Source organism: Micropterus dolomieu, linkage group LG01, assembly GCF_021292245.1.
Source record: "Micropterus dolomieu isolate WLL.071019.BEF.003 ecotype Adirondacks linkage group LG01, ASM2129224v1, whole genome shotgun sequence".
Classification (NCBI taxonomy): domain Eukaryota; kingdom Metazoa; phylum Chordata; class Actinopteri; order Centrarchiformes; family Centrarchidae; genus Micropterus; species Micropterus dolomieu.
In genome coordinates this window covers 42,474,079-42,498,059 of record NC_060150.1, presented here as the reverse complement: position 1 = coordinate 42,498,059, position 23,981 = coordinate 42,474,079, and the positions used below count along the sequence as shown (strand labels likewise).

The 23,981-nt window shown below is 40.9% G+C and overlaps 2 protein-coding genes and 1 long non-coding RNA gene across 3 annotated transcripts in view; 1 reads left to right on the top strand and 2 right to left on the bottom strand.

Moving 5' to 3' along the window:
• The window catches only part of ptchd1 (patched domain containing 1), a 14,510-nt gene extending 6,702 nt beyond the window's left edge, over positions 1 to 7,808 (bottom strand). Inside the window, exons 1-3 of the mRNA XM_046035719.1 lie at positions 7,440 to 7,808; positions 6,571 to 7,154; positions 2,389 to 3,103 (exon numbers count right to left, since the gene is read on the bottom strand). Of these exons, the coding sequence (XP_045891675.1) occupies positions 2,389 to 3,103; positions 6,571 to 6,984 (1,129 nt within the window). The 5' untranslated portion in view covers positions 6,985 to 7,154; positions 7,440 to 7,808. The remainder of the gene's footprint in view (positions 1 to 2,388; positions 3,104 to 6,570; positions 7,155 to 7,439) is intronic.
• On the top strand, positions 2,246 to 17,375 carry LOC123960900. The gene is made up of 3 exons (XR_006822628.1): positions 2,246 to 2,329; positions 14,202 to 14,290; positions 17,225 to 17,375. It is a non-coding gene; the product is annotated as an uncharacterized LOC123960900 (long non-coding RNA).
• The window catches only part of phex (phosphate regulating endopeptidase homolog, X-linked), a 22,770-nt gene continuing 16,087 nt past the window's right edge, over positions 17,299 to 23,981 (bottom strand). The window contains exons 14-22 of the mRNA XM_046035838.1: positions 23,551 to 23,654; positions 23,381 to 23,439; positions 22,912 to 22,966; positions 22,178 to 22,245; positions 21,938 to 22,068; positions 21,524 to 21,589; positions 20,891 to 20,995; positions 19,343 to 19,419; positions 17,299 to 19,254 (exon numbers count right to left, since the gene is read on the bottom strand). Coding sequence (XP_045891794.1) covers positions 19,152 to 19,254; positions 19,343 to 19,419; positions 20,891 to 20,995; positions 21,524 to 21,589; positions 21,938 to 22,068; positions 22,178 to 22,245; positions 22,912 to 22,966; positions 23,381 to 23,439; positions 23,551 to 23,654 — 768 coding nt within the window. The 3' untranslated portion in view covers positions 17,299 to 19,151. The remainder of the gene's footprint in view (positions 19,255 to 19,342; positions 19,420 to 20,890; positions 20,996 to 21,523; positions 21,590 to 21,937; positions 22,069 to 22,177; positions 22,246 to 22,911; positions 22,967 to 23,380; positions 23,440 to 23,550; positions 23,655 to 23,981) is intronic.

The window sequence follows — 23,981 nt, the reverse complement described above, 5'->3', positions numbered from 1 at the left end:
TCAACTTAAGGGAGGAAAATTAGGAAGATTTAAATTAGGTTTTTTTTTTGATGACAGAGATATATATTAGCACTTTGTCCAAAAACGTTTTCATAATCAATTTACGCCCTTTTAACACTCTCTGTCAAAAATCAATTAATGGAACAAGCTATTTTTAGCTATTTCCCCCATCGACACATCAGTTTGTCTTTTGTATAATAAGCACACATGTGAAAAAAAATTATGTCTGATTCTGGAAGAGAAAAGATGCAAAATATCCAAAATCCACATATTACATACAATAAATATAAACTGTTTTTCTCCCCCTTCCTCTCCTTCATGCTATCTCATTCTGTACTGTGTAATCACATCCATCTTTCTCTCCTCACACGTCCTCCCATTTGCCCACTTTATCCTAAAAAATCCCCCCCTGCCCACCTTCCTTCCCTCTAACTACAGTTTAACTTCATTTTCTACTTAGAGAATCCTTCTCTCGGCCCCCATTCAGAGTGATATTTCATCGAACTCTGTCTCTATTCCCCCGTCTCGTCTGTTCTCCCTACAGTTATTTTAAGCCTAACAGCAGCCTTTCCTCCTCCACATTACAGAGTAATTATGGTATAGACTACATGTGAGTGTAAGTGGTTACATACAGCACGCCCTACAGTATTTACCATGTATGCACTCAAGATAAAATCCAAGTAAGCGTTCACACATGTGGTATACATTTTCATTTTTCTCCTAGTTTGTTAATCTCTTTTTCTTTCTCTTTGTTCTTGACTTGCTTAAACTACTAACTCAACTCGGTAAACTCTGATAACATTTTAAAGCTTCTATTCCACATGCAAGTTGCATAATTGGTCACGCTGGACTGCTGAAACTGTCACTGTGGCTTCCAGAGTGGAGATTGTTTGTCATCCTGCTGATTTTTGACAAAGTTAATTCCTAAATCATTATCAATCAGTATTTGTGAATAAAAACAATTATTTGCCTCAAGTTCTTCACAGATGCAAATGTGTATCTTCTTTTAAAACACTGCTACAGTCTGTAGACTTACTTTCTCATTAAATAATTTTATCTCCTATAATAAACTAAACATGTCCAGCCTCTAGATTTGCAGGCTTGCCCCTTGTGGACTTTGGTTATAAGTACTGTGACGTCAAGTCTGCAATATTTCTATGAATCATGGTTAATCTGGACACCCTGGCCCAAGTAAGTGGATAGGGCATAGGCTGTGATCAATCCGCAGTGCAGTTTCTTCATTGCTTTATAAAATTCTGTGTTTCTGCTATAATTTACATCCATTGAGTAACACTTGGCCACTGACTCAGCTTTTGGTGCCACAGCAGTCCCTGGTCTCATGGTGCCTTACATAAAATGAAGCTATCGAGTTTTACACAGTGAGATATACAGATTTTATATTTTGGAAAAATTGCTACTTGGTATCAGCAGGTACCCTAACTGAGGTAGCAGCTACCCTAATGAGCATAGTCTCTGTTAACATGTAGTATGTACATGTATGTAGCTGAGCGAGCATCTCTGACATGTTTTCAGTCATATGAAGACAAGTTAAGTGCGGTTAGTGGTCGAACAACGTATAGAATTGGGCACACCAGCTGACATCTTTCCTTGACGACATTCGTGGTGTTGCACTCATTTGTGCTGTATGTACAACAAGTAACAAATTTAATTTCATTACTTGTGAAAGTAACTGTGAAATAAAAGAGAGAGTTTGAGAGAGAAGTTCGAGTGTTCGAAATGTTGAATTGCTGTTTTATAAATTTACAACACTGGGATGCGGGGGGGTCAGATGCACTTCCGAAATCCAGCAAGCCTAGTCTAGAACTCAATTTGGTCCTTTATTAAAGTAAAAAAGTGTGAAACCTTCTGGTTCCAGCTCTGGATTTGTTCCAGACTCCTATTGAAGAACCATAACTTAACTTACTTTTTTCAGAACCTTTGGATGAATTTTCTGCCTCTAGTCAAAAAATGTATTGTTAGTGCCATCACCCTACTCCTCAGTAAGCCAAGTTCATGCCCCACCACTTGTCAGTCATTTTGATTACCTGTCTACTTTGAAATGGCATTCAGCCTGAGGCTCACACGTACTGAAAAGGCAGACGGCGAACACAGGCAGTCTGTGATATAAAAGCAATGTCACTGCTCACCGTAGCTCCCACATGCCGTGTGTTGGCTACACTATTCTTTGATTTCTCTGAGCCTTAAACCATCGTTGTTTGTTGTTTTTTCCTCCCTAAGATGTGTTCAGCAACCATGCACTCTCCAAAAAGTGTCCATCCAAAAATGTCCAGACTAATGGAGGATGAAGACATGGACATGCAGAGTTAGGGTAAGATATATCTTGTGTGTTTGTTATTTTACTATCAAATGTATTTGTTTTAAACCTACCAAGCATGACGAAAGGGATTCCCAGGTACGTAGAGTTGTAGGTGGCCCCGGTTAGGTTGAGTATCCCAGCAGCAGTGAGGCCTGACAGTGTTATTGACAGCAGAGCCAACAGACCCAACCAGGGTTTAGACCTCACACAATCCCTCATAGAGCAGCAGAGGACGGCCAGCACACCACACACTCCCAAGCTGGCCAACAGGGGACGGCGTGCCAGAACCGAAGAGAACTGGAAGTCTGTCCTCAGAGAAGAGGAAGTGGAAGGGTACAGCCCCAGTTTAGGGTGCAACGCTGCAAATTGCTGTAACTCAGCACAGAAGGCCTTTTCCCATTGGCTGGCCACCCGGTCCATCAGGCTGCCGCGGGCTTGGAGGTAGTAGGTGAGCTGCAACGCCCTGGCAGAACGTACACCTTCTCCCCTGGCTCCTGTCCCAGGACCACGTACCGCCCCGCTGGGACCCCAGCCCTGCACGCCACCCAGTTGGTGGCCAATGTACGCCTGCCTTCCATCTGCCAGCTGCGTGATTGGGTACCGCAGGACTGGGACGGATCGGTTGGAGGCGCGAGCAGACTGGATCTCCTCCATGGCACGGATGATGTCGTCAATGATGCAGACGTTCTTGTCGTCGGGGAGACAGAGGTAGGAGAAGGAGTAGTTGAAGCTGTTGAAGCCTGTGGCTGGGACCATCACCTGCATCTGGTAGATCCGCCTGTGGAGCTGTGTGCAGAGAAAACACACCCACATGCAAACACACACAAACAATAAAGAAGTTAGCTTGCCAGTGGCCCAATTTTGGTACAATAAACTGGCGCAAAAAAAAGTTTTTCTCTGTGCTGCACATCAAAACTCTGTATGCTGAATAAGGACAGATATGTGGGGGAGTGTGTGTGTGTGTCTTACTCGACAGAGTAACAATAGTGGTCTCAGAGTCCTTCTCTGTTTCTATGGCAAGAGCACAACAGTGCCAGCATCCACAGTGCTGGTTACTAAGCAACAGGCCTGATGCCAGTCTCTGCCACAGCGAATATGGGCAGAGCTGTCTCCCGTCTCAGACTGCTGCATTGGTTTGGGAGAGAGTGGGGGTGGGTGTTGTTGATTTATTTTTAAAGTTCCTTCCTTGCATTGTCAACTGTTGTCAATCTGTCTTTATTATTGTTAGTAATTTCCTCGTCTGACCTTAAAATTCCTGATTTAAGTGCCTCAGATCAAAAATGAACTTTAAAGATCCAATCAGTAATCTTTTTAGCATTTATACTCACATACGTAATTGAATTCAGATTTTTAATGAAATCTATAAGCATTTTGTGATTTTTAAAGCAACATTATTTTGGGATTTTGCGTTGTTGCGATCGCAACTATTACAACAAATTAAACAAATCCCCGTGAATTCAGTGCTCTTGCAATTTTGGCCAATCACTGCACCTTTTCCCGAAATTTGACCTATCATCGCCATTTCCTGCCAAATGTTGTCATACGTCAGCTTGTCATTTCCTTGTTTAGTCGCAGCAGACGTGTTATATCAACATCTCACATTTGCCAACAAAAAAACAACAAAAAGGGGCCGGCTCTTCTTTACCAACTGTTTTACAAAACATGCAGTATTGTGGTTGAACATAAAGGAAATCGTGATTGACAGACAGAGTCGCAGAAACGCATGGAAGACGTCAGACGAGACAAATCACTGTGACACAGGCCGTTGAATCCTGGTCAGCTGCAAGAGCTGAAAGAATCAATGTAAGTTGGTTCAATTGAAATCCCGGATTTTTATCGCAAGAACAGTGTAATGCTTTATGGCACCATAGCACTTCAGCAAAACTGTTCAGCAAGCAAGCTATAAGAAGTAGCAAAGAGTATATAATGTAAAGTGTAAGTTCTTTGGACAAAGCTAGCTCTGTATTCTCAGATGGATATCATGGCAGAGTCAGCAAAGAGACCAAGGAAGATGTCGGAGGAAGCGAGGAAGAGAATAGTACAGAGTGACCAAGCACGAGTAAATACCGGACTGGCTTTTACTCGTTGGATGCAAGGATGCAAGACAGATGCTGAGCTGGCCTTCTTGCTGTTGGACTAGAAATAAATAACTTATTAGCTGGCTTGCTGTGTCTTGTGTTGTTGCACCTGCTTGATGTTTGGCTGTGTTAGCAAAGTTGTCAAATCCACCAGTGGTTTAACAGACATAGGTTTAGCTGCTTGCTATAAATCTCGAGTTGATGTTAGCAAACTTACTAGATAACACACTCGGACATTGGTAACGTCACTGTAAGTGCTCTTGCGTCAGCTGCAGTTATCTTTTGTTGGATAGCTTGCCACAAAGTTTCAAGCAACAGTATGCTGCTGCAGGTGGACAGCGGCGCCGGTGTAGTGCCGGAGCCGGGCTTGCGGACAACCGAACCGGGCTTAGCAGCCTCTATGGACATAACGACAGAAGAAGACGTTGACGGAGGATGCTAAGAAGGGGAAAAAAGTGACCAAGCAAGAGCTTCGTGAAATAAAAGACTGCAAGACAGACACCAAGCTGGCATTTTTTCTGTGTTGGACTAGTAAGAAACATTGCAGTGTCTTGTGTTGTCGCACTTGCTTGATGTTTGGCTGTGTTAGCAAAGTTGGCAACGGTGAAATACCATGGGTGCCAAATCAAACACCGAAACAACAAATCTTACATAATGTTGATCAAAACTGAAAATCGAATAATATTAATAACAGTCTGGACCAAAGTGATGGACTGACCAACAAACCAACACTGTCATCCATAGAACCATGCTGCTATCTGACTAAAATCAATTGTTGGAAATTTCATCATTGCCTGTCTGAGCCTGTTTGGTGACAATTTTTTTGGAGTCTTGTGGATGACTGGATACTATGTGACACTGCAGTTTTATCAGAACAAGGAAATTATCTCTCTGAGCAACAGTGTCAAAGGTAAGGCTGTGTTCTGACTTTTTCTAAATCAAAGAGCAAAAACATCTTTTGACTCACAATGCTGCACAGCCACTAATTAATCATAAAAAGGATGATATCTATCATAGAAGAGGAATCTTCACTGACAGAAGCGTGAATAGACCAGAATCCAGTGCAGTCAATGGGTGTCACTCAAGTGGAAATCCTGTCTGGCTATCACTGCTATCTCTTTCTCATGCAACAAGTTCAGACCCAGTCTCACAGGGTTGTTCAATGGCATTTTGGGAAGCGAAGGAACTCACAAACTGATGCACATGTAGACAAGACAGTCTGGAAGCAAGTGGAGACACAAAAAAGGAAAAATACAGTCTTGAACCTCACAGATTATATGTAACAGTGTAAGATTATGTAACAGTGAGTTTTTCCTTTCACAGCACTCTCTTTTATGCACCAACGTGTGTCTCCCTCTCTCTCGCAGCCTGTTCGCAGTAAATGATGCAGAGCGCTGTCTAACTGTGGCAGTCCTCTATGGACTAAGACTTCGTTCTGGGTTTAGCCAACGTAAAGTGGGTCACAATAACCATATTTGACAGACACACAGAAACATGACTGGGTATGTACGAACTCTCAGGCCTATTAGTCGTCAAGTCAGCCGCATACATTCATAAAATTCTTGGGCTAATTGCTCAAGGGGTGTCAAGCTAATACTCATAAATCCATTTAGGAATACCAACACAGAGACAGAGGCCTCTGAGCTACAGCTAAATCCACTTTGTAATTAAAAAGCTTTGATTTGAAATGGGACCATGTTGTTCTATTTAATGACTATCAATCACTGGGAATGCGGAGGACAGCTTGCATTGTACATGTGATCTTGCCGGCAGACAATGACCTTTACCTGAGAGTGTGTGTGTGTGTGTGTGTGTGTTTCTGAATGTGACTTAGGATTGACTTGTTTTTAAAGTTGGATGCAGATGCAGTGTGGCTTTATTTTATGTATCAAGGGCACATAATATAAATGGTCAAATATTCTACCTTTACAGTGTACAAATGGGTTTCAAAGCTTCTGAGAGAGCTTTTTAAATTATCAAATGGTGTCCTTTATTATAAGCATGTGTTCTGGTTGTCTGGTCTTTCTATATTTCATTTTAACTGTAGGCTATTTGAGAGGCTTTTAATTGTGTTACTTAAGGGCACTTTTTAATTATTCCATAGGCTATTAGTTTATTTTTCAGGGTCTGAGACCATTGCAGTGCATTGGCTTTTCAGAAATGTTATGTGCATACCTTTAATATAGTGTCCAGATGAATAGGGTCCAGCACACTTCCCTTTCGGCTGGTAACAATCACGCGCCCATAGCGGCCCGGTGTTTGCAGGTCAGAGTAGAGCGCGTGCTTGGAGCGGTTCACGGGGAACAGGCTATCCACCAGGTTGCCCTCTATCTTGGCCAGGCTGTGCTTGGGCGCGAGCAGGCTCTCCACGTCGTCCTCCACGCGGTACCGGCTGAAGCTGGCCCCCAGCAGGATGGAGAGGAGTACCGGTGCCGAGGCGAAGAACACCGGGTGGCTCGCCACGAACCGACCCAGCGCGTGGAAGGAGGTCCTCAGGCCCGCGTGCAACACCTGGCGCAGCATCCTAGCGCGCGGCCGCGGCTCGAGCCTCTCCCACCGACCGGAAAGCCCCGGAGCACTGACGAGCATCAGGGACTGCCGGACGCATCTATGGGCTGCGTCGCTGTCCGTCTAGGTGAGGAGAGGTGACGCCGGGTGGTGGGAGGATTAGTCCCCCGGAGCAGGAGGTCACCAGCCGGAGAGAATCCAACCCTCCTCCGGTCACAGGTGCGCCGCTTTCCCGGGGGTTCGCTCATCCGCTGGAACAGCACAAAGGACAGAAAGCTGCTAAATGATCCAGCATTTCTCTGCTCTGCGGTTAGAACGCATATTGATAGCATACTTTGCATTTAATAGCCACTACCCTACTGCGTTGAGTGCCACCTGCAAGCTGCATGGCTCTGTGCGCAACAGAAAAATCGCAGAGCCAAAGTGTCTATTAGATTAACTAACGATTTCATTAGTTTTGTTTGTGCACTCGAACAGGTTGCAGAGAACCCTGTACACCCTGTGGTTGCATTAAACTGAAGCCAGACTGTACATACCTAAACATGAGAACTGGGGGGACCGACCCGGTGATGACGGAGATCAGACCAAGATGTTGTAGGCTACTGCCGGCTGTCTGTGCGTCCAGCTCCACCCTACATCACCGAGTCACCACACAACCTGATGGGTGGTCGAGGTGGGTGGGTCAGTGGATAGGTGCGAGTCGCAGGATAGTTGACGCGGTGTGCATGCACCGGGGATGCCGGTAGATCTCTTTGTCAAAGCAGCCTAATCTGGGTTTCCTCTGCGGCAGAAGGCTTTCTGTCGTCCGTCCTCTTCTCCCCTCATCGCCCCGGTGGTTTGACGGAGCCCCTGTTCGTTCGCCACCGGGCTGCTCTCACAGCAGCGACTGCTCTCCTCGTCGGGAAGGCACGTCACTAATTACCGGCTTTCATACAGTTTCTCTCTCTCTCTCTCTCTCTCGTGTCTTTAGAGCCGCTCTCAGCCCCCCTCTCTGCCCCGCCTCTCGCCGTTCCGCGCCGCTACAATGCAGAGAAATCAACACAGTGAGTGGCAGCGTGTGTGTGATATCTAGGAATTTAACATAGTGCTGTCAGCATTCATGTAAAAGTGATAATGCTGCTTTATAGGGTATTCTCTATGATATCTCAATAAAGTAAAGATGTTTTTTCCCCCTATAGGCCAGTGTCGTTTTTAAAGACAGAAAATCGTCAAATGTATTTCAGAATTATTGTTTGCTAGACTTTTCTCATAACATATGAAAAGTATGTTTGTATGTTGAAAAGTATGAGTATTATGACAACATAGTTGTCTCTTTTTCCTGGAGGATAAAATGCACATTTCATTCTTTGACATCTGTGCAGCTGGTTGTATTTTGCTCATATGATTATATACATACATAATATTAAGTGTCCTTAGCCTTGCTGCAGATGCATTAAGCATCTCTTAGGTTTTGCTGTTGTGTAGCACGTTGCCATAGAAACCAGACAAATTACTTTCTTTTTCACAAGCCTTGGTTCCCATGGCAATAGTGATGCCACCCATCCCCCCAAAAACACTTACGTACACAGATAGTGCACCACCCCACATTACATACACACACACACACACACACACACACACATACCAACACACACCTGCTGACTCCCAATCTGCTTATGGTGTGGAGGTGTTTGACACAGTGGCATTAAAGTAAGAGAGAGAGATAGAAAAAGGGGGGTTGGGGATGGAAGAGAGAATAATGAGTGCAGACAGACTGAGATCACACCCCTCCTGTCTGTCTGACTGTCCGTCTGTCTGTCTTTGTATTCAGACTCATGAAATCAAATAGCCAAACAGCATTTTGTCTGTCTGCATGGGACCACTAATGGCTTCTTCCTCTCCCCAGATATCATAAATGACGAAACGCTGTTTGGATTAAAAACAGACACAAAAACACTTTTCTTTACTTCCTCTACATGACAGTACGCTCAGATTCATAAAAAGGAAAATGTTTTACAAAGGCATTGTATCTTTTAAACTAAAATTTTATTCTACGGAGATGTTTTAAGTGATTGTCTTTTTAAAATTTCTGTGATGACTAACAACTCATCAACACATTACCAGGTATATCAGAAAAATGCATTTGTTACAGTTAAAAACATGTCCTTTTAATGTACCCGACAAAGTCATGAGAGAAAACGTTTTAAAGTGCACTAGGGTGTCCTTTCCATGGAGAATAAGTGTTAAAGAGCCCTCTAGGGTGTCCTTCCAGTAGAGTATAAGTGTTAAAGAGCCCTCTAGGGTGTCCTTCCAGTAGAGTATAAGTGTTAAAGAGCCCTCTAGGGTGTCCTTCCAGTAGAGTATAAGTGTTAAAGAGCCCTCTAGGGTGTCCTTCCAGTAGAGAATAAAGTGCAATTTATACTTCTGCATCAAATGGACAGCGTAGCCTCTCTGTAGCCCCGTACCCTACGCCATCGCCTACGCCGTTGCCTGATGTGCACCTCCTCAAAAATGTAACTACACGTTGAGGCGACAGGGACCGTAAGAACTTTGAGTGGTTGGCTGGGTAGCCTCGCAATACCTCAGAGCCGACAGGAAATGCCCCGTGCTTTGAAGTAAATTTTACTAGTGGCCAGACCAGTGGCTGTAACACAGGAAATCAATATATTTGTCACAGCCTGAGCGAAATGACATATAACTGAAATAAATGAAATAACAGATGCACGTATACAATTTTACCCCCATTCACGTTAGCCGATGGCTAAACTGGAAGCCAGGAAATGACAATACAGTGGACGCTGTAGTGTTACCGCCACCTAGCGTTTGGCGGTGTAATTGCAGAACGACGGAGACACTGACGCACAAATATAAATGCCTGGCTGATAAAGGCCCATTTATACTCCTGCGTAGGGTCTACGTGCGTACTTACGCCGTAGGCTACGCACGTAGCCATGCATTTATACTTGTGCATAGGTCTGTCCATCATTCTGCAATTACACCCCCAAACACTAGTCAGCAGTAGCGCTACAGCGACTACTGTGTTGACACTAACTTCCGGTTTAGCGCTCCGCTAATGTAAATGGGGGTAGAATTGTATATGTGCGGCTGGTGTAGCCTTTTCAAATGTTACCGACAGAATGGATCACATTCTGATAGCGAAACGAGTCATTTCGCTCGGGTTGCGACGGTCAAATATATTGATTCACTGTGTTACAGCTAGTAAACAGCTAGTAAATGTTACTTTAAAACGTGGGGTACTTCCGGTCAGCTTGGAGGCATTGCGAGGCTACCAATCACAGAGCTTACGGTCCGCGTTGACTCGACGTGTAGTTACATTTTGAATGAGGTGCACGTCAGGCGAAGGCGGAGCCTCTGCGTAGCCCTGTAGGATGCCGTCACCTACGTCATCGATTTGACACAGAAGTATAAATTGCACTTAAGAGCCCTCTAGGGTGCTCTTCCAGAGAAAACGTGATGAGAAGCCCTCTAGGGTGCTCTTCCAGAGAAAACATGAACAATCCAAAAACTGCAGAAACAACAGGGTACAGGCAGGGAATGACGAGCAATAACCACAACGAGGGACAGCGCGTATACACGCGACAATGACCGGACAAGGACTGTGGGAAACAAGCAAGGATATATACACACACAGGGTTAACAAGCTGGGAGGAGACACACAGGTGAGGGATACAGTATGAGGCCAACGAGACACAGGCAGGCAGAGAAAGCAGGGGGAAACAGAGAGACTAGCGGGCAGGCAGATTACTGAGGGGGGAAAAGACAAAACACAACAACACTAAACATCAGAGTAATATAAATAAACTAATACAAGCAGACAGATTACAAATAAACTAACACCAACAAGGATCACAGATAGAAGCTAAGGTTAAACAGAACTCAGAGCAGACATGGGCAAAACAACACGAACCAGAAGTAAACACTTAAGACATGAACTAAAGGTACAGGACTAAGAACTAAGATACGAGACAAGACAGATACTAAGTAATTTAAAGATGTGGATGAATAATAATAATAAAGGCTACACAGAGACTAGAGCAGAATGAACAAAATCAGATTAATTAATGAAACTGGCAGAGAACATAAATAGACAAACAGACAGAGCTCAAGCATGATGGTACAGAAACTAACACATGAGACTGGAACAGAACTGAAATCAGGAAAATACCAAAACACCACTAAACACCAACTGACGGATAATAACCAGACAAACAATAACATCAGGTAGAGGACGCACACTAAAGGTAGCAAGCAAACTAAAACTAAGTCTAAACTAACAGCACAGCAAAAGGGATTCTAACTAATAAGACAGGGTGGCTAAGGGAGACAAGATAACAGAACAACACAGATCACAAAGACTGGATACAAGACCACAGACTATATAACAGATACCTAACTGATAAATGAATAAACTCAGAACTAAACGGAACAGATGACAGGACTAACCCCAAACCTTCAGAAAAAAAACCCAAAAACACAGCACTCAGGACAGGATTGTGACAAAAATACGAGACAGTAAAACGATGAGACATTGAATAACAAGATATTTCACTCATCACTCCAAAGACCACTTCGACATTTCAATTCAAGCAATAAACATCTCAAAGAATGGAAGCAAGTAATGCTCATAACAACTGTCTAGAGGGTCTTGAGCAAAGCATTCACTCCACAACTGATTGAACAAAGAGTGAACATACACATGTGGGTTAACCAGCATGCTGAGAAAATGTGTCAAAGTGTGTCCGTGACAAATGTTTCCTAGAACAAGTTAGATAAAAGATAAAAAAAACATTTGCATGCATGTGCTTTTGCGTGCTCTAATGCATTATTCAATTAAGCTTCAATTAGCCTTTAATCCACCATTACCAGTCCAGTGAGAGACAAGTGGTGAAGGAATGAATGAGTAAGTGTCTCCCCGGGGAGGAAGGAAGAGCAGAATAGAAAATGAGCAGAGATATAGGGGGCCTGGGGCAGTTTCTGATAACAAAAGTACTAATTAGTGTCGCTAAAGGATTTATAGAAATCAGAATAGTGTGTGTGTAGGATAGAAAGAAGAAAGGTGGAGAGAATGAATGGAGTCCGTTGATATCGTGTCCGTTTTTTGCAAGGCTATTTTCTGCACCTACAGAGGTGAAGGAGGGAAAGAAATGGGGAAAATCCTCCAGGGGTAGAAAACTGCAGCCAACAAATACACTTACACATTTCAGACACACACACACACACACACACACAGAGGAATACAAGATGGACAGCTGAGAGAAATTGAATGGACAGCAAAGAGGAGAGCACCTCTTATGACTTTACTGTGGACAGGCTGTCACTGTGTGTGTGTCCGGATTTGGGCTCCACATTCATTTGCTTTTATGTTTGTCTATCTGCATGACATCTGCCCTTCATAATTAAAGAAAGCTAAATGGATATATGAACGCAGCGTTGGACATTCATGAATAAGTCTTCTTTCTTTTAGCTCATACTCCTTGGAACCTGCTCACCCTCCTTGTCTTCCACCCCTCCCATCCCCCAATCCATCTGTTTTGGTGGAGGCCATCCATTAATAAAGAGTCTGTCCTTTCATTTCTATTCCCCCTCCTTCTGTATTATTTATTTATCCATCTATCCACAGTTATGGTGAGTGCATATGGTTGCCGGATTGGGATGCAGCAGATCGGCATTCTTCTAGGATGGAAACTTCACTCACTATAAGAAATTAAAACCATATCACCCAACCTCTTACTCATAAATGCTGTTCCAGACATGGAAACATATAATCCACTAAAGTTTGAATATGAATATGAAATATTTAAATACTTAAATCAGTATACTGTAAGCTTTCTGATAACCACTTACACTGCCACAATAACAATTAGCACAGACTCTAATTGGCAGCGCCTCTAATTTAAATGAAGTAAAGTTGCTGAGCGTCGGTGAAACAGTGGCTGAGTCAGTTCAAATGCAGCAAAGCTGACAGATTTTTACACTTCAGACTAGAAAAGTCATAATGCAATGCAAAGTTAGTCGGAAAGTCTTTTTTAAAATGCTAATTACTGTAATTAACTGGTCATATGAAAACGTCTATCTATATGAAACATATTTGCACATTTTAATAAATGCTATGCAAATCCCCACATTTCAGACAGAAGTATATAACCTAAATACCGTCCTTCAAAATGCTCCAAATAAAGTTGACTTTTTTTTTTACATCCTACATTATCAGTGGTTCCAGTATTAGTGTAGTTTAGATTATTTAACCTCAGAGGATTTGTTCCAATTTGTTTTTTATGTTAAAAAATAGCATAAAGTTTGAGTGGAAATATACTTACAAAAAAAGTTTTTAAAATTTGATATAGTAGATATAATACTCTATATAATCCTATAGGACAAATCATTTTACTGTTTTAGAGTACACGTGAACATAACTCACAAAAATAAATGAATGCAAATTAATGGATACTGTTTAAGGTTATAGTTAAACCTGTATTCACTTTTTTACCCCTTGAGGACAGCAGAACAAACTGTAAAAACAACACTGACATACTTACAAAGTTGATATGGTTGAGAGCATTCATTTGGAGTTGTATTTCTGGCAACCTGATGTCCTGAAGTCCAATATTCAATCTCTTTCAGCTCTGTTTTTGGTCTCAACCAATTCCTGAGGAAAATATTTGGCTCTTTAGCCTGGTGGAGCTGAGGGGAAAAACAGAGTTGGGTAATAATTCTCAGTAGGTATACGAATGACCACTTTCACAAATTTAAAAACATACTGAATAGAGCAGCTTTAAAGTTAAACAGCAAAACCTTTGGTTACCGCAGAAGAAAAATGGTCTGGATTGGTCTTTTTTTTAGGATTTACAAAACACTCACAAAATGTTATTATTATTTATTATAATTGTTGGTATGCCTTGGTTAAAGAAGACTGAATACATTCTTTAACATCACCTTATTTTCTATCATCCAACTTTGCTGCTTGCACATCCATCTCTACCCATTTATTCAGCTGTATTTTCCTCTCTGCTATTTCTGTGATCAATTTCCTGCATCTTCGTGGTGGTCAGTGGCATTCATAATTTCTAAATGTCATTTGGGCATTAGCTCACAAAGCCAGGAAGGATGCTGTAAGGGGGGGTGATGGAAGAGGGAGGTCATATGGAGGGGCATAGATGAGAAATAGAGCAAAGTCATCTTCATGGCCTCTTAGAGACACAAAGATTTGATTACAGTTACAAGCCAGAAACAGAGAAGATAGATGCAGACGGATGCAGATTAAAAGCGTATCACATGCTCACTCTGTTTCTCTTTCACAGGAGCCAGAAAAGGATAAAGAGTGAGACAGGCTTGATAAAGAAAACTGGGAGAGGCCAGATGACTTCAGCAGTGCCTGAGATTTTGCACGGTGAGTGTGATATCTAAGAGGAACCATTTTCACCTCTCAGAAAGCTACATTTAATCTGTGTGACCATTGGGTCCATCTGTAACGTGTACATCACCTTGAAAAGGCCATGAAGGCATGTTTTCCCTGCCCTCTATTGGACAGAAGCAGAGCTGCATGACTGGATGGTATCTGTCAAACCCAGCAGGTAGAGATTGTCATTTGTGCGTGTGTGAGGATCATTCACCTTTGTCATCACTTCCACGTGGGCTGGTTCCTTCTTATCTGTGTATATACATGTGTAAAAAAGCAAAATCGCGCGGCGATGTCGTTACTACCAAGTCTATGGCTTATCTGCCACCCCACCTTTTCCTACTGTGTTCTCGTGAAGTTTCAGAGCGACAGACATACAGCGTCCCTGTACAATAGTAACTCACGCTCACATCTGGCTGCGTGTGCACAGTGCATGCAGGGGAATAAATTAGCCAACAATATATTCTGACTTTTGTATATTTCTCACTTCCCCCTCTGATGGTCTGAATAACTCACTAGATTTTCCAATATGGTTGCTTTTTAAACATAAAGTTGCTGAGGGTCAGGAAAAGGTAGGCAGCAGAGGGTGGACATAATCTTTCAAAATTTAAAAACACAATGGACTCCTTGAAAGAGGACGAGACCTGTTAACAGTTTGTGTATCAAATACTTTGACTAGAAATTGACGTACAAAATTATTGCTAGGGACAATTTAGTTATTACTGAATATTGGTAGGGACACGTTACTACTGCCCCTACTAAATTTTATGCCCTTGCTGCATATTGATTTGCAACATTTTTCAATACCCAAATACAACCAAAGATACTTAAAGGTAGCAATATAGTGTAACAAAGTATCTACAACTCTTTGTAATCTCATACTGCACTGTATATCGTCATAAGGCACCCCTGAGTGCAGCGTGAGTCATTAACAACACTTTGACAAATAAACTTTAAATATAGAGTACAACGCATGAAATATCCATTCTCTGCATCTTAATTAGAAGCAGTGGGCAGCCACTGTGCAGCGCCCGAGGACCAACGCCAGATCCAGGCCAGTTCATTGGTCAAGGGGACTGACTGGAGAAATGAATCTAAACATACATGTTTTTAATGATGGGGAAAACTGGAGCAAACCCACACAAACACAGGGAGAACATTTAAACTCCACACAGAAAGATCCTCCTTCAGTCAGGAATCAAATCAAGGACCTTTGTGCTGTGAGGCAACACTGCTAAAAACTGAGCCATGGGAAAACAATGGGATTATTTGGGGATTTAAGAATATTCAAATATGGCAAAATAAATGCCTCTGCACACGTAGCTCCAGTGCAAGCCATCCCAGATTGTAGAATTATATCAAATACAATACAAGATACCTACCTGAGTTTAATTCAATACAGAAGGCAAAAGAACAGAAGATCAGATGTAATTAAAGAGAAGAAACTTTGCAAAAAGAATGAGAAAACTATTTCTACAACCCTCAAATGCTAATGAACGCTAATGTGTCTTGTAATGGAAGTGTAAATAGGCAACTGTTTGCAAACACATTGAACACAACAACTATATGATGGTGATGAAATGTGAATGTTCACAGCTCTGTTCTTACAATGTATGGAGTTTATGGAAACTTATAAGCAGGGACTAAAAGAAGAATATCTTAAAAATGATTTGTCCCAGTCTCCAGATGCCACAAATTGCCTCCAGCACTTTTTAATCAGTGATTGTTGGGGTCTATTTTTGCCTTTCTGTGGCTTGACTTACCAATGTGTTGACATTGGTGTGGTTTTGTTTAACAGGGACTGGATCCAGGTAACAAATCAGTGGTTTAATCACCTTAGCTGTCATTTTTTACACTGGCCACTAAAGCAGATTTATCACAGTCCAATGAAGTAATGGCACAAAGTCCGGCAGTAGCATTATTTACTACTCTGCCGACACAGAGCATCGAGGTAGCTAAAGCAACTGATTTTCGTGTTAGTCTCTGATTAGTAGGGTTGACTGCAGGGGCTTGGGCTCACAGCTTCAAACACAAGATGTACACATAAAGCTTCAATCTAGTCAAATCCCATTTTCAGGTTTTTATGATTAAAATATTACAAAGTATGTGACAAATATATATTTAGATTGAGTTGAACTTTATTTGTGTTCTTTATTTAAGTTACTGCTGCTTGGATTACTCCTACATACTGTATTTTATACAGAAAAATGCAATGCCTGTATGTTGACGGAGTTGGTTAATAAAAACAAATTCTGTTATGACCGGGCCTTAAAATGTAAATAACAAAATTAAAAGTGTTAAAGACAATTCAGACTAAAATGTTTAGTCCGGATGTTAGAAGGGAGTCAGCTGAAGCAGAGTGACAGTGAGAGAAAGGAACAACAAAGTGACTTGTTTTATCTATGTCTTGTACATCAGCGGTCGAATCTGCCATTGATGATGAATATCAGAGTGTAAGAATGGCTGCCAGGGGCCTGATGCATGATGTTGCTTACACATCTAGTAAAGGGAGATCTGTGCTCATTATCGTCCATCTCACTTAATCATCCCAACCCCCTCCCCATCACACACACCAGTATAGACTGGGGCGCTGGACTGTTTTTTCTAATTGGTGTGTATTGATGACACTGCCGCTGGTGTTGCCACAGATACAAGTCATTAATGTTACCCCCTGCCTGGTACTGAAAGACACACACAAACACATACGCGTAGTGACAGGTTCAAGAGTATCTTGTAAGAACACAGAATAAGTTGCCATGGGAACTGCTGATATAAATGAGTGAGATATGATATGTATGTGTGTGTGTGTGTGTGTGTGTGTGTGTGTGTGTAAGGTAATAATAGGTCGGGAGGAAAATCAATAAGCGAACATGCTTTTCAGATGCAATCCCAATCTCTTTATGTCTTTTGTGCTCCATCCATCAGCACCCTCCATCCTCCTGACTGCCTCCCCACTCACCTTATCAATCACGGCAAAGTTACAAGGTGAAGGAACGGCGCAATGTCAAGAGTTTTATTAGAATCTGACAGAGCACAACCAAAAACAGCAACACAGAAAACCATAATCACAGCATCCAGATGCAAACATTTTCTCGATGGAAAAGTTATAAACAATAATTCGTCCCATTAAGTTACAAAATTATTATATATGAAGAAAAACACTTTGCTGATAATAAAATGTAAATAAAGTAAATTTTATAATATACAGTGTTTTCAATAAATGTTTTCTTTGGAGCATTCAGAATTTCAAAATAAAGCTTACAGGGTGATTGCAGTGATGCTGAAAGATAAGTCAATTAAGAAAAATTAATCATCAACAATCTTGATAATAGATTCAAGTCATTTATCAAGGAGAAATGTGTAACATTTGCTTCTCTCAAAATGAGAGAATTTGTTGTGTTTTACTGCTTCAGATCATTGTAAACTAAGTGCCTTTGGCTTTGGTTGGACAAAACAAGACATCTCTGGGAAATTATGATATTATGGCATTTTTCACTATTATCTGACATTTTTTAGACTAAAAGAAAATTCATTTAAGATACATTTATGATGAAAATAACCCTTAGTTGCAAACCTACTTTTAAATTCCATGTGCTTCAAAAAGCAGAATAATACAAGTTAGAAAGATAAATGTGGACGAAAGAGAAACAGAATTTCATAGATTTTAATCTATGAAACAAACATGTAATGTCTTTTAGTGATAACTCCTGATTAACAATATTGTAGATGATATATCCTTCACATTTTCTGACAAACTTGTGAACCTGCCGTGTAAAATACTCCAGAGCGACATCAAATACTACAAACTGAGCTGATGTGTGAGTGCACCTCAGCAGTGCAGCTCGGTAACAGAGACAGAAAGACAAATGGAGAGAGTGCATCTTGTAGTTTGAGTGCTTGTAATTCTGCGAGTTCATTTTGCCTGCGGCGGAACTGCAGCAGAATGAATATAAATGCCCGAAACCGAAAAGGAGATTGAAACAAAGTGGGGCAGAAACCAAGACAGGACCGAGATGTATCAAAGGGGAGCCAACCCCCCCCCTACCACCACCACACACACACACACACACACACACAAATACACAAAACATACTCCATCTTAGAGAGGTTAACCACATATTCATTCTTAAAGATATGCTAGCAGGTTATCATTTTACTGCTCTGCAAGTACTACATTATGATAAATTATGATAGATTTTTAAGACTTAATATGACTTCAAATTGACTTGAATATTTTTGCATCCTGTTTTGCATGTTTTGCTCATATTTATGCTCAAACATAAAATTAATCTTTAGTTCAGGGTGTTGGGGAATTAATCAAAAGGCTGCTAATGAATATATGCACATATTGACCTGATAAACTTCTGCTTCCCAGTTACAGTAATATTAGTAATATAGGTTCCTGTCACTGTACCTTTGCATTAATGTACATGTTTTATTCCCATAAGACGCTAGCTAGCTAGCTAGCTTCATCAAGTCACACATTACACAGTACATGCAGGGCTGTTGTTGTAAAAAGGGGCTCATAACATTTCTATAATTCATAAATTATGGTCCTTAACAAACAGCTTCAGTCACAATTTATGCAGTTACTGCAACATACGCAGTCAATGTACCTGTGGAAACAGTTACAGATTTGTTGCAGTAACAATAGTCAGTCTCTAAAATGTTCCACTGTTACCCCGACATGTTTATACGTTAGGGTTTTTCAGTGAGAACAACTCTGCTTCATTTTTGCTTCATTGTTTCCGCATCATGTAAACTCTGTTGGCTAAGTCCAGCATTATCAGTCTTTTTAAGGACGTCCAGCTGAAAGCTCTGGCCTGGTTCAGGGTCAAGCTGAGGTCAAAGGTCACCACACCCGACAGGACTGTGCGCCTCGGTTCATAACTGACGACTCGGGACAGCTGAACGCTTTCCGAAACTCTTCATAGTTACTCATCGCTCCGATAACTCTGCAGGGAAACAGTGATGGTAAAAGTCAGGTTGTAAGGATTGTGTGTGAATTCATCAGTGTGTGTGTGTGTGTGTGTATGTGTTCACCTGTATTTCGGTGGACTATGAGCTCCACTCTGGATCTGGTCCCTGGCTGCTTCTGGTCTATATGAGTTGCATCTCACCTGCAGAGTACACGCACATTGGATGGATGATTTGATTGTCTGAGGTATGTATGTTTCCACTTCCCTGCTTTTCCATGTGCAACACCAGCAGCTAATCTGTGTTTTTATATGCTGTGTAGAAATCAGTGGTAGTAAGTACAAATGTGTACTTACTTTACTTACATTTTCTGCTAATTTATACATTAATTCCACTACATTTCAGAGACAAATACTCTACTTTTTACTCCACTACATGTATTTGATAACTTAAAGTACTAGTTACTTTCTAGGTTCAGATTAATAATACAAATGTTTTCATCAACAAATAAATTATAATATTATTATATCTGTAAGACTGTATCGATCCCCAGGGGGAATTCACAAACTACAGTATACATCAGTTAAAAGCATATAATAAGGATCTAATGAACCGCAAGCATCATAAGAAAACATATTATTAATGATAAAACAATGATAATAAAAAATCAAGAATTAAGTAAAACTCGATATTGCATGTTATTACAGTGAGCACGGTAACTTGAAAAGATGAGTTTTTAGAGCAGTTTTGAATTCTGTAGTAGTATCTACAGTAGGAGAAGGCCCTAGCACCCACTATGCTGAGGTTGACGGCTGATGGTGACGGTAGACTTGTTGTAGAAGACCGCAGGGAGCGAGACAGAGTCTAAATGAGGTCAGTGAGGTAAACAGGGGCTAGACTGTGGAGAGCTTTGAATGTTAATAGTAAGATTTTAAAGTTAATCCTCTGTGACACAGGGAGCCAGAGTAATTTTATCAGCTGAGGAGTGACATGTTCTGTGGACTTTGAGCGTGTTGTGATGAGTTCTGGATAAGTTGAAGTCGGTGAAAATGTTTATTGGGGATACCTGCCAGGATCGCATTGCAGTAGTCAATGTGTGGATAAAAATTTATTAAAATGAACAAAATTAACATTAATAAGCTGTATAATTAAAGTGATGTACGGATTAATGCATAGATAATCAGAATTGAAAATTTTTATAAACACTATTTTGAAATATCTTTTAGTTTTGGTACTTTAAGTATATTTTAAAGCTAACAACACACTATACTATAACTTTTAGTCAGACAGCGATGTATGCAGTGCATCCAAGCTGGTGTACTGCAACTCTTTGTAATTAGTATGGAAAGAAAAATACAAAGGTTACTTTTGATGTGGATATAGAGAAAGAGAAAAGTCTCTTACAGTAATCTGACTTTAACCACGACAAACCACATCTCAACCTCCTTCTATTATCTTAACCAAAACTTAACTACAATTAAACAAAAAACTACACTTAAGACGTGGCAACAGAAGTGTACAGAAATGCTCCTGCTGGTTGAAGCATGACATCGGCAGAGTGGCAAATATAGTTTGTGTGTGTGTGTGTGTGTGTGTGTGTGTGTGTGTGTGTGTGTGTGTGTGTGTGTGTGTGTGTGTGTGTGCGTGTGCGTGCGTGCGTGTGTGTGTCCTTACATGTGCATAGCTCAGGAAGAACAGTTGGTTGTTGTTTAGTCCGATTCCAGGCAGCAGAGGCTCCTCCACACCACCTCTGCTCTCATCTACCCACCGCCTGTACGCCTGCACACAGATATAAAGAGAAAGTTTTCTCACCTGGACTTCTTAACATGACAACTTGAAAGATTTATAAATAGTCCTTTCACACACAGAACACTTGAAGTAGTGAAATACAGGCAACAGTTCAGATCAGACCTTTATTGTCCAACAAGAGGAAATTATTTTTGCAGCATAAAAACACAAATTAATGAATAAATGCAAAACTAATAACAAGCACAGGTGCAGCTAATGAACAAAAGAGTAACTAACAACAAACACATGCCAAGCTAATAACGGACACGGGTGTAACTAATAAAAGCGCCAGAGTGAGGACACGGGTATTCATGCTAGCTTACAGGCATAGTTTACTGGCACATATAAATGCCATGCAATCATCATTACCATTATTAGTTAACACATGTAATGTGATATGTCACATAAATTTGACAGGTCAAAATGTTTTCTCTAAGAAAGGCCTTTATAGCTATCTTTGCAAGCTCAAGAGAAACTTTTTATCTAAAAGATGCAGTAAAAACAGAAAACAGATCATACCCTAAAAGCCTCTCTTATTCCTCCGTTGTCGGCTATGTTTTCTGCCAGAGTCCTCTTGCCTCGCACCTACAGAACAAAACCACAGATTCTCACAAGTTATTCTTTCACCAAGTATTTACAAAAGTTACGATCAGAAATGTTCATTCTGGATAAGAGCATCCTGGCTCTGAACTATGCACCTTTTACTATTGAAACACATTAAATATGCACACTGATAAGAGTTAGAAATATACTAGAAGAGTCAGACATGCACATCAACTGTTGCAAAATACACACTTAAAGAATCTTGTAATGCAAGAACATTCTTGTCTTGATTGTTACATTAATACACATGTATGTGTTTTAATGCCTTTAGGTGTCTTATTTTAAGCTCATCCTCCTGTAAATGCTGTAGATTCAAACTCGGGTTCTTACATTTAGGCCTGCCTCGTCCCAGTAGTAGTTATTATACTGGTCAATCATACACTGGGTCTTCTCAGTGAAGCCTGTCACAGACGAGTTGCTCCACCACTGGTCAAGGTTGCCATTTTTGTCATACTTGCGACCTGTTCATGGAAAGCATCACACGCGCACAAACAAACAAATAATCACACTGTGTTAGAGTTCTCCTGTTGTGGGTAGTTTCTGAGGTCATTCTTGGCGATCAGTATTTACCGTTATTGTCAAAGCCGTGTGTTAACTCATGTCCTACTATCACCCCGATGGCGCCATAACTTAATGATCTGGAAACAGACAACAAGGGGAGGAAGTTTAGTCACATGGCTCCTTTTCTGAGTAGAATCAGTTGTGCCCAGGTCACACCAACAAAATAATGTAATTTGAATGGAATGAATGAAATAGTTTGCAGAGAGTAGAAAAACATCTTTTGAATAAACCATGTGAACATCAGTTAGCGACCAAGGAAAGGTATTTCCACATCCAAGCTCTATTTTTAGGAATGTCACTTTCACTTTTTTTAATTAAGAGAGAGCCATTAAGAGATTTGCTGGAACTTTCATTTGAAAAAAGAGAGTTTTAGGAATTGCTTGTTAGGATTATGAATAATTTAATCTTAATATAATATCTTTAATTATATTCTGCATGAACGCATTAAGGATTATATCATTTATGGTTGGGAAATATTGATCAATGAATCAAAAAAAACTGTACATTACAGTATATTATAAGACTATATTATAAAACTGATTTAAGAAACATATTACGAATGACATGTAATTTCATGATCTGTGAAGCATGAGGTATTAAAGTATGCTGTTTAACCACAGCCCTTACCACTACAGTTCACGGTTCATGTCAGAATAATTATTTCAGAGCTCCACACTGCTCCCGAGTAACAGCACGAGGTGGCATTTCTGTTAGTAGAGCGTGTCACAGTTCTTTAAACTCACCTTGGATACTCTCTCCCCCAAAAGAAGGGTTTTTGAAGCTCTCCAGCAGGGAATCCTTAATGAGAAAATAAAAATAGTTTTAGTTTGTGTGTCTACAGCCGTTCATTTACTGCAGACAGTCAGGCCTTCTCTTTATATGTGTGTGAGGCACAGTAATTTGTGAATAAAAAAGGGAGATTTCCTTGGGGAGGCACTATTATCAAGCAGATCACATTTCACCTCTTTTAGAAAGCACTCTCATGGTTCTCTGTCAGTTTTTGTTTGTTTTTAATGCAAATTTACAGTTATTTCTGACACTGAAATGCTTACTCAGCCATTTTAGATGAATAATAATGCACCCAAGGCAGATATTTAATTGAAATTACTGAGTTGCAGTGTAGCATCTGGACGAAGCTTCAACAGTCAAGAACTAATGAATAATCGAACAAAAAATTGACGCCTCTGGAATCAATCATATATTGTATCTTACTGATTTGATTAGTGGAGGAACTGTAGAAAGCGTTCACAGTTGTTGGGTTTGTAAACCACCTGCAACACACACAGACACACACACACTCACAGATTATGGCATATTAATGAGGAAGTGAAACACAAAAAGTCACATATATCAAGTTGACAGAGATTAAACCTGCCACTCACTCTGTACGTGGGACGCTCTTTCGGAGCCAGGTGATATCAGATTGGGCAATGAACCTCAACGTCTGCATCACATTCCCGTAGTAGTCAGTCTCGCTGAACGCTAGCTAAGACATACACAAATGAAAATAAACACTGTTAAGTTCTGCGCTTTTCAAAAAGCAACGCCAAACTTAAGCTAAGGCGCGCAAATATTCCACCAGGACAAAAGAAATTTAGTTTCAGCAGCCCCTCTGAGTTACTGCCAGCTTGTCATCTTTGTTCTTGTAAACTGTTAAAATATAATTTAATGTTCATTTAATGTACAACAACTTTAGTTCGAGCACACACAGAAACCCACACATGTAACTGATGTGGAGTGATGGGTCGCCACAGCGCTGCGCCCCGAGGGTTTAGTGTTAGGGTCCTCCCCCGCGAGCCATTATTAATTTCTG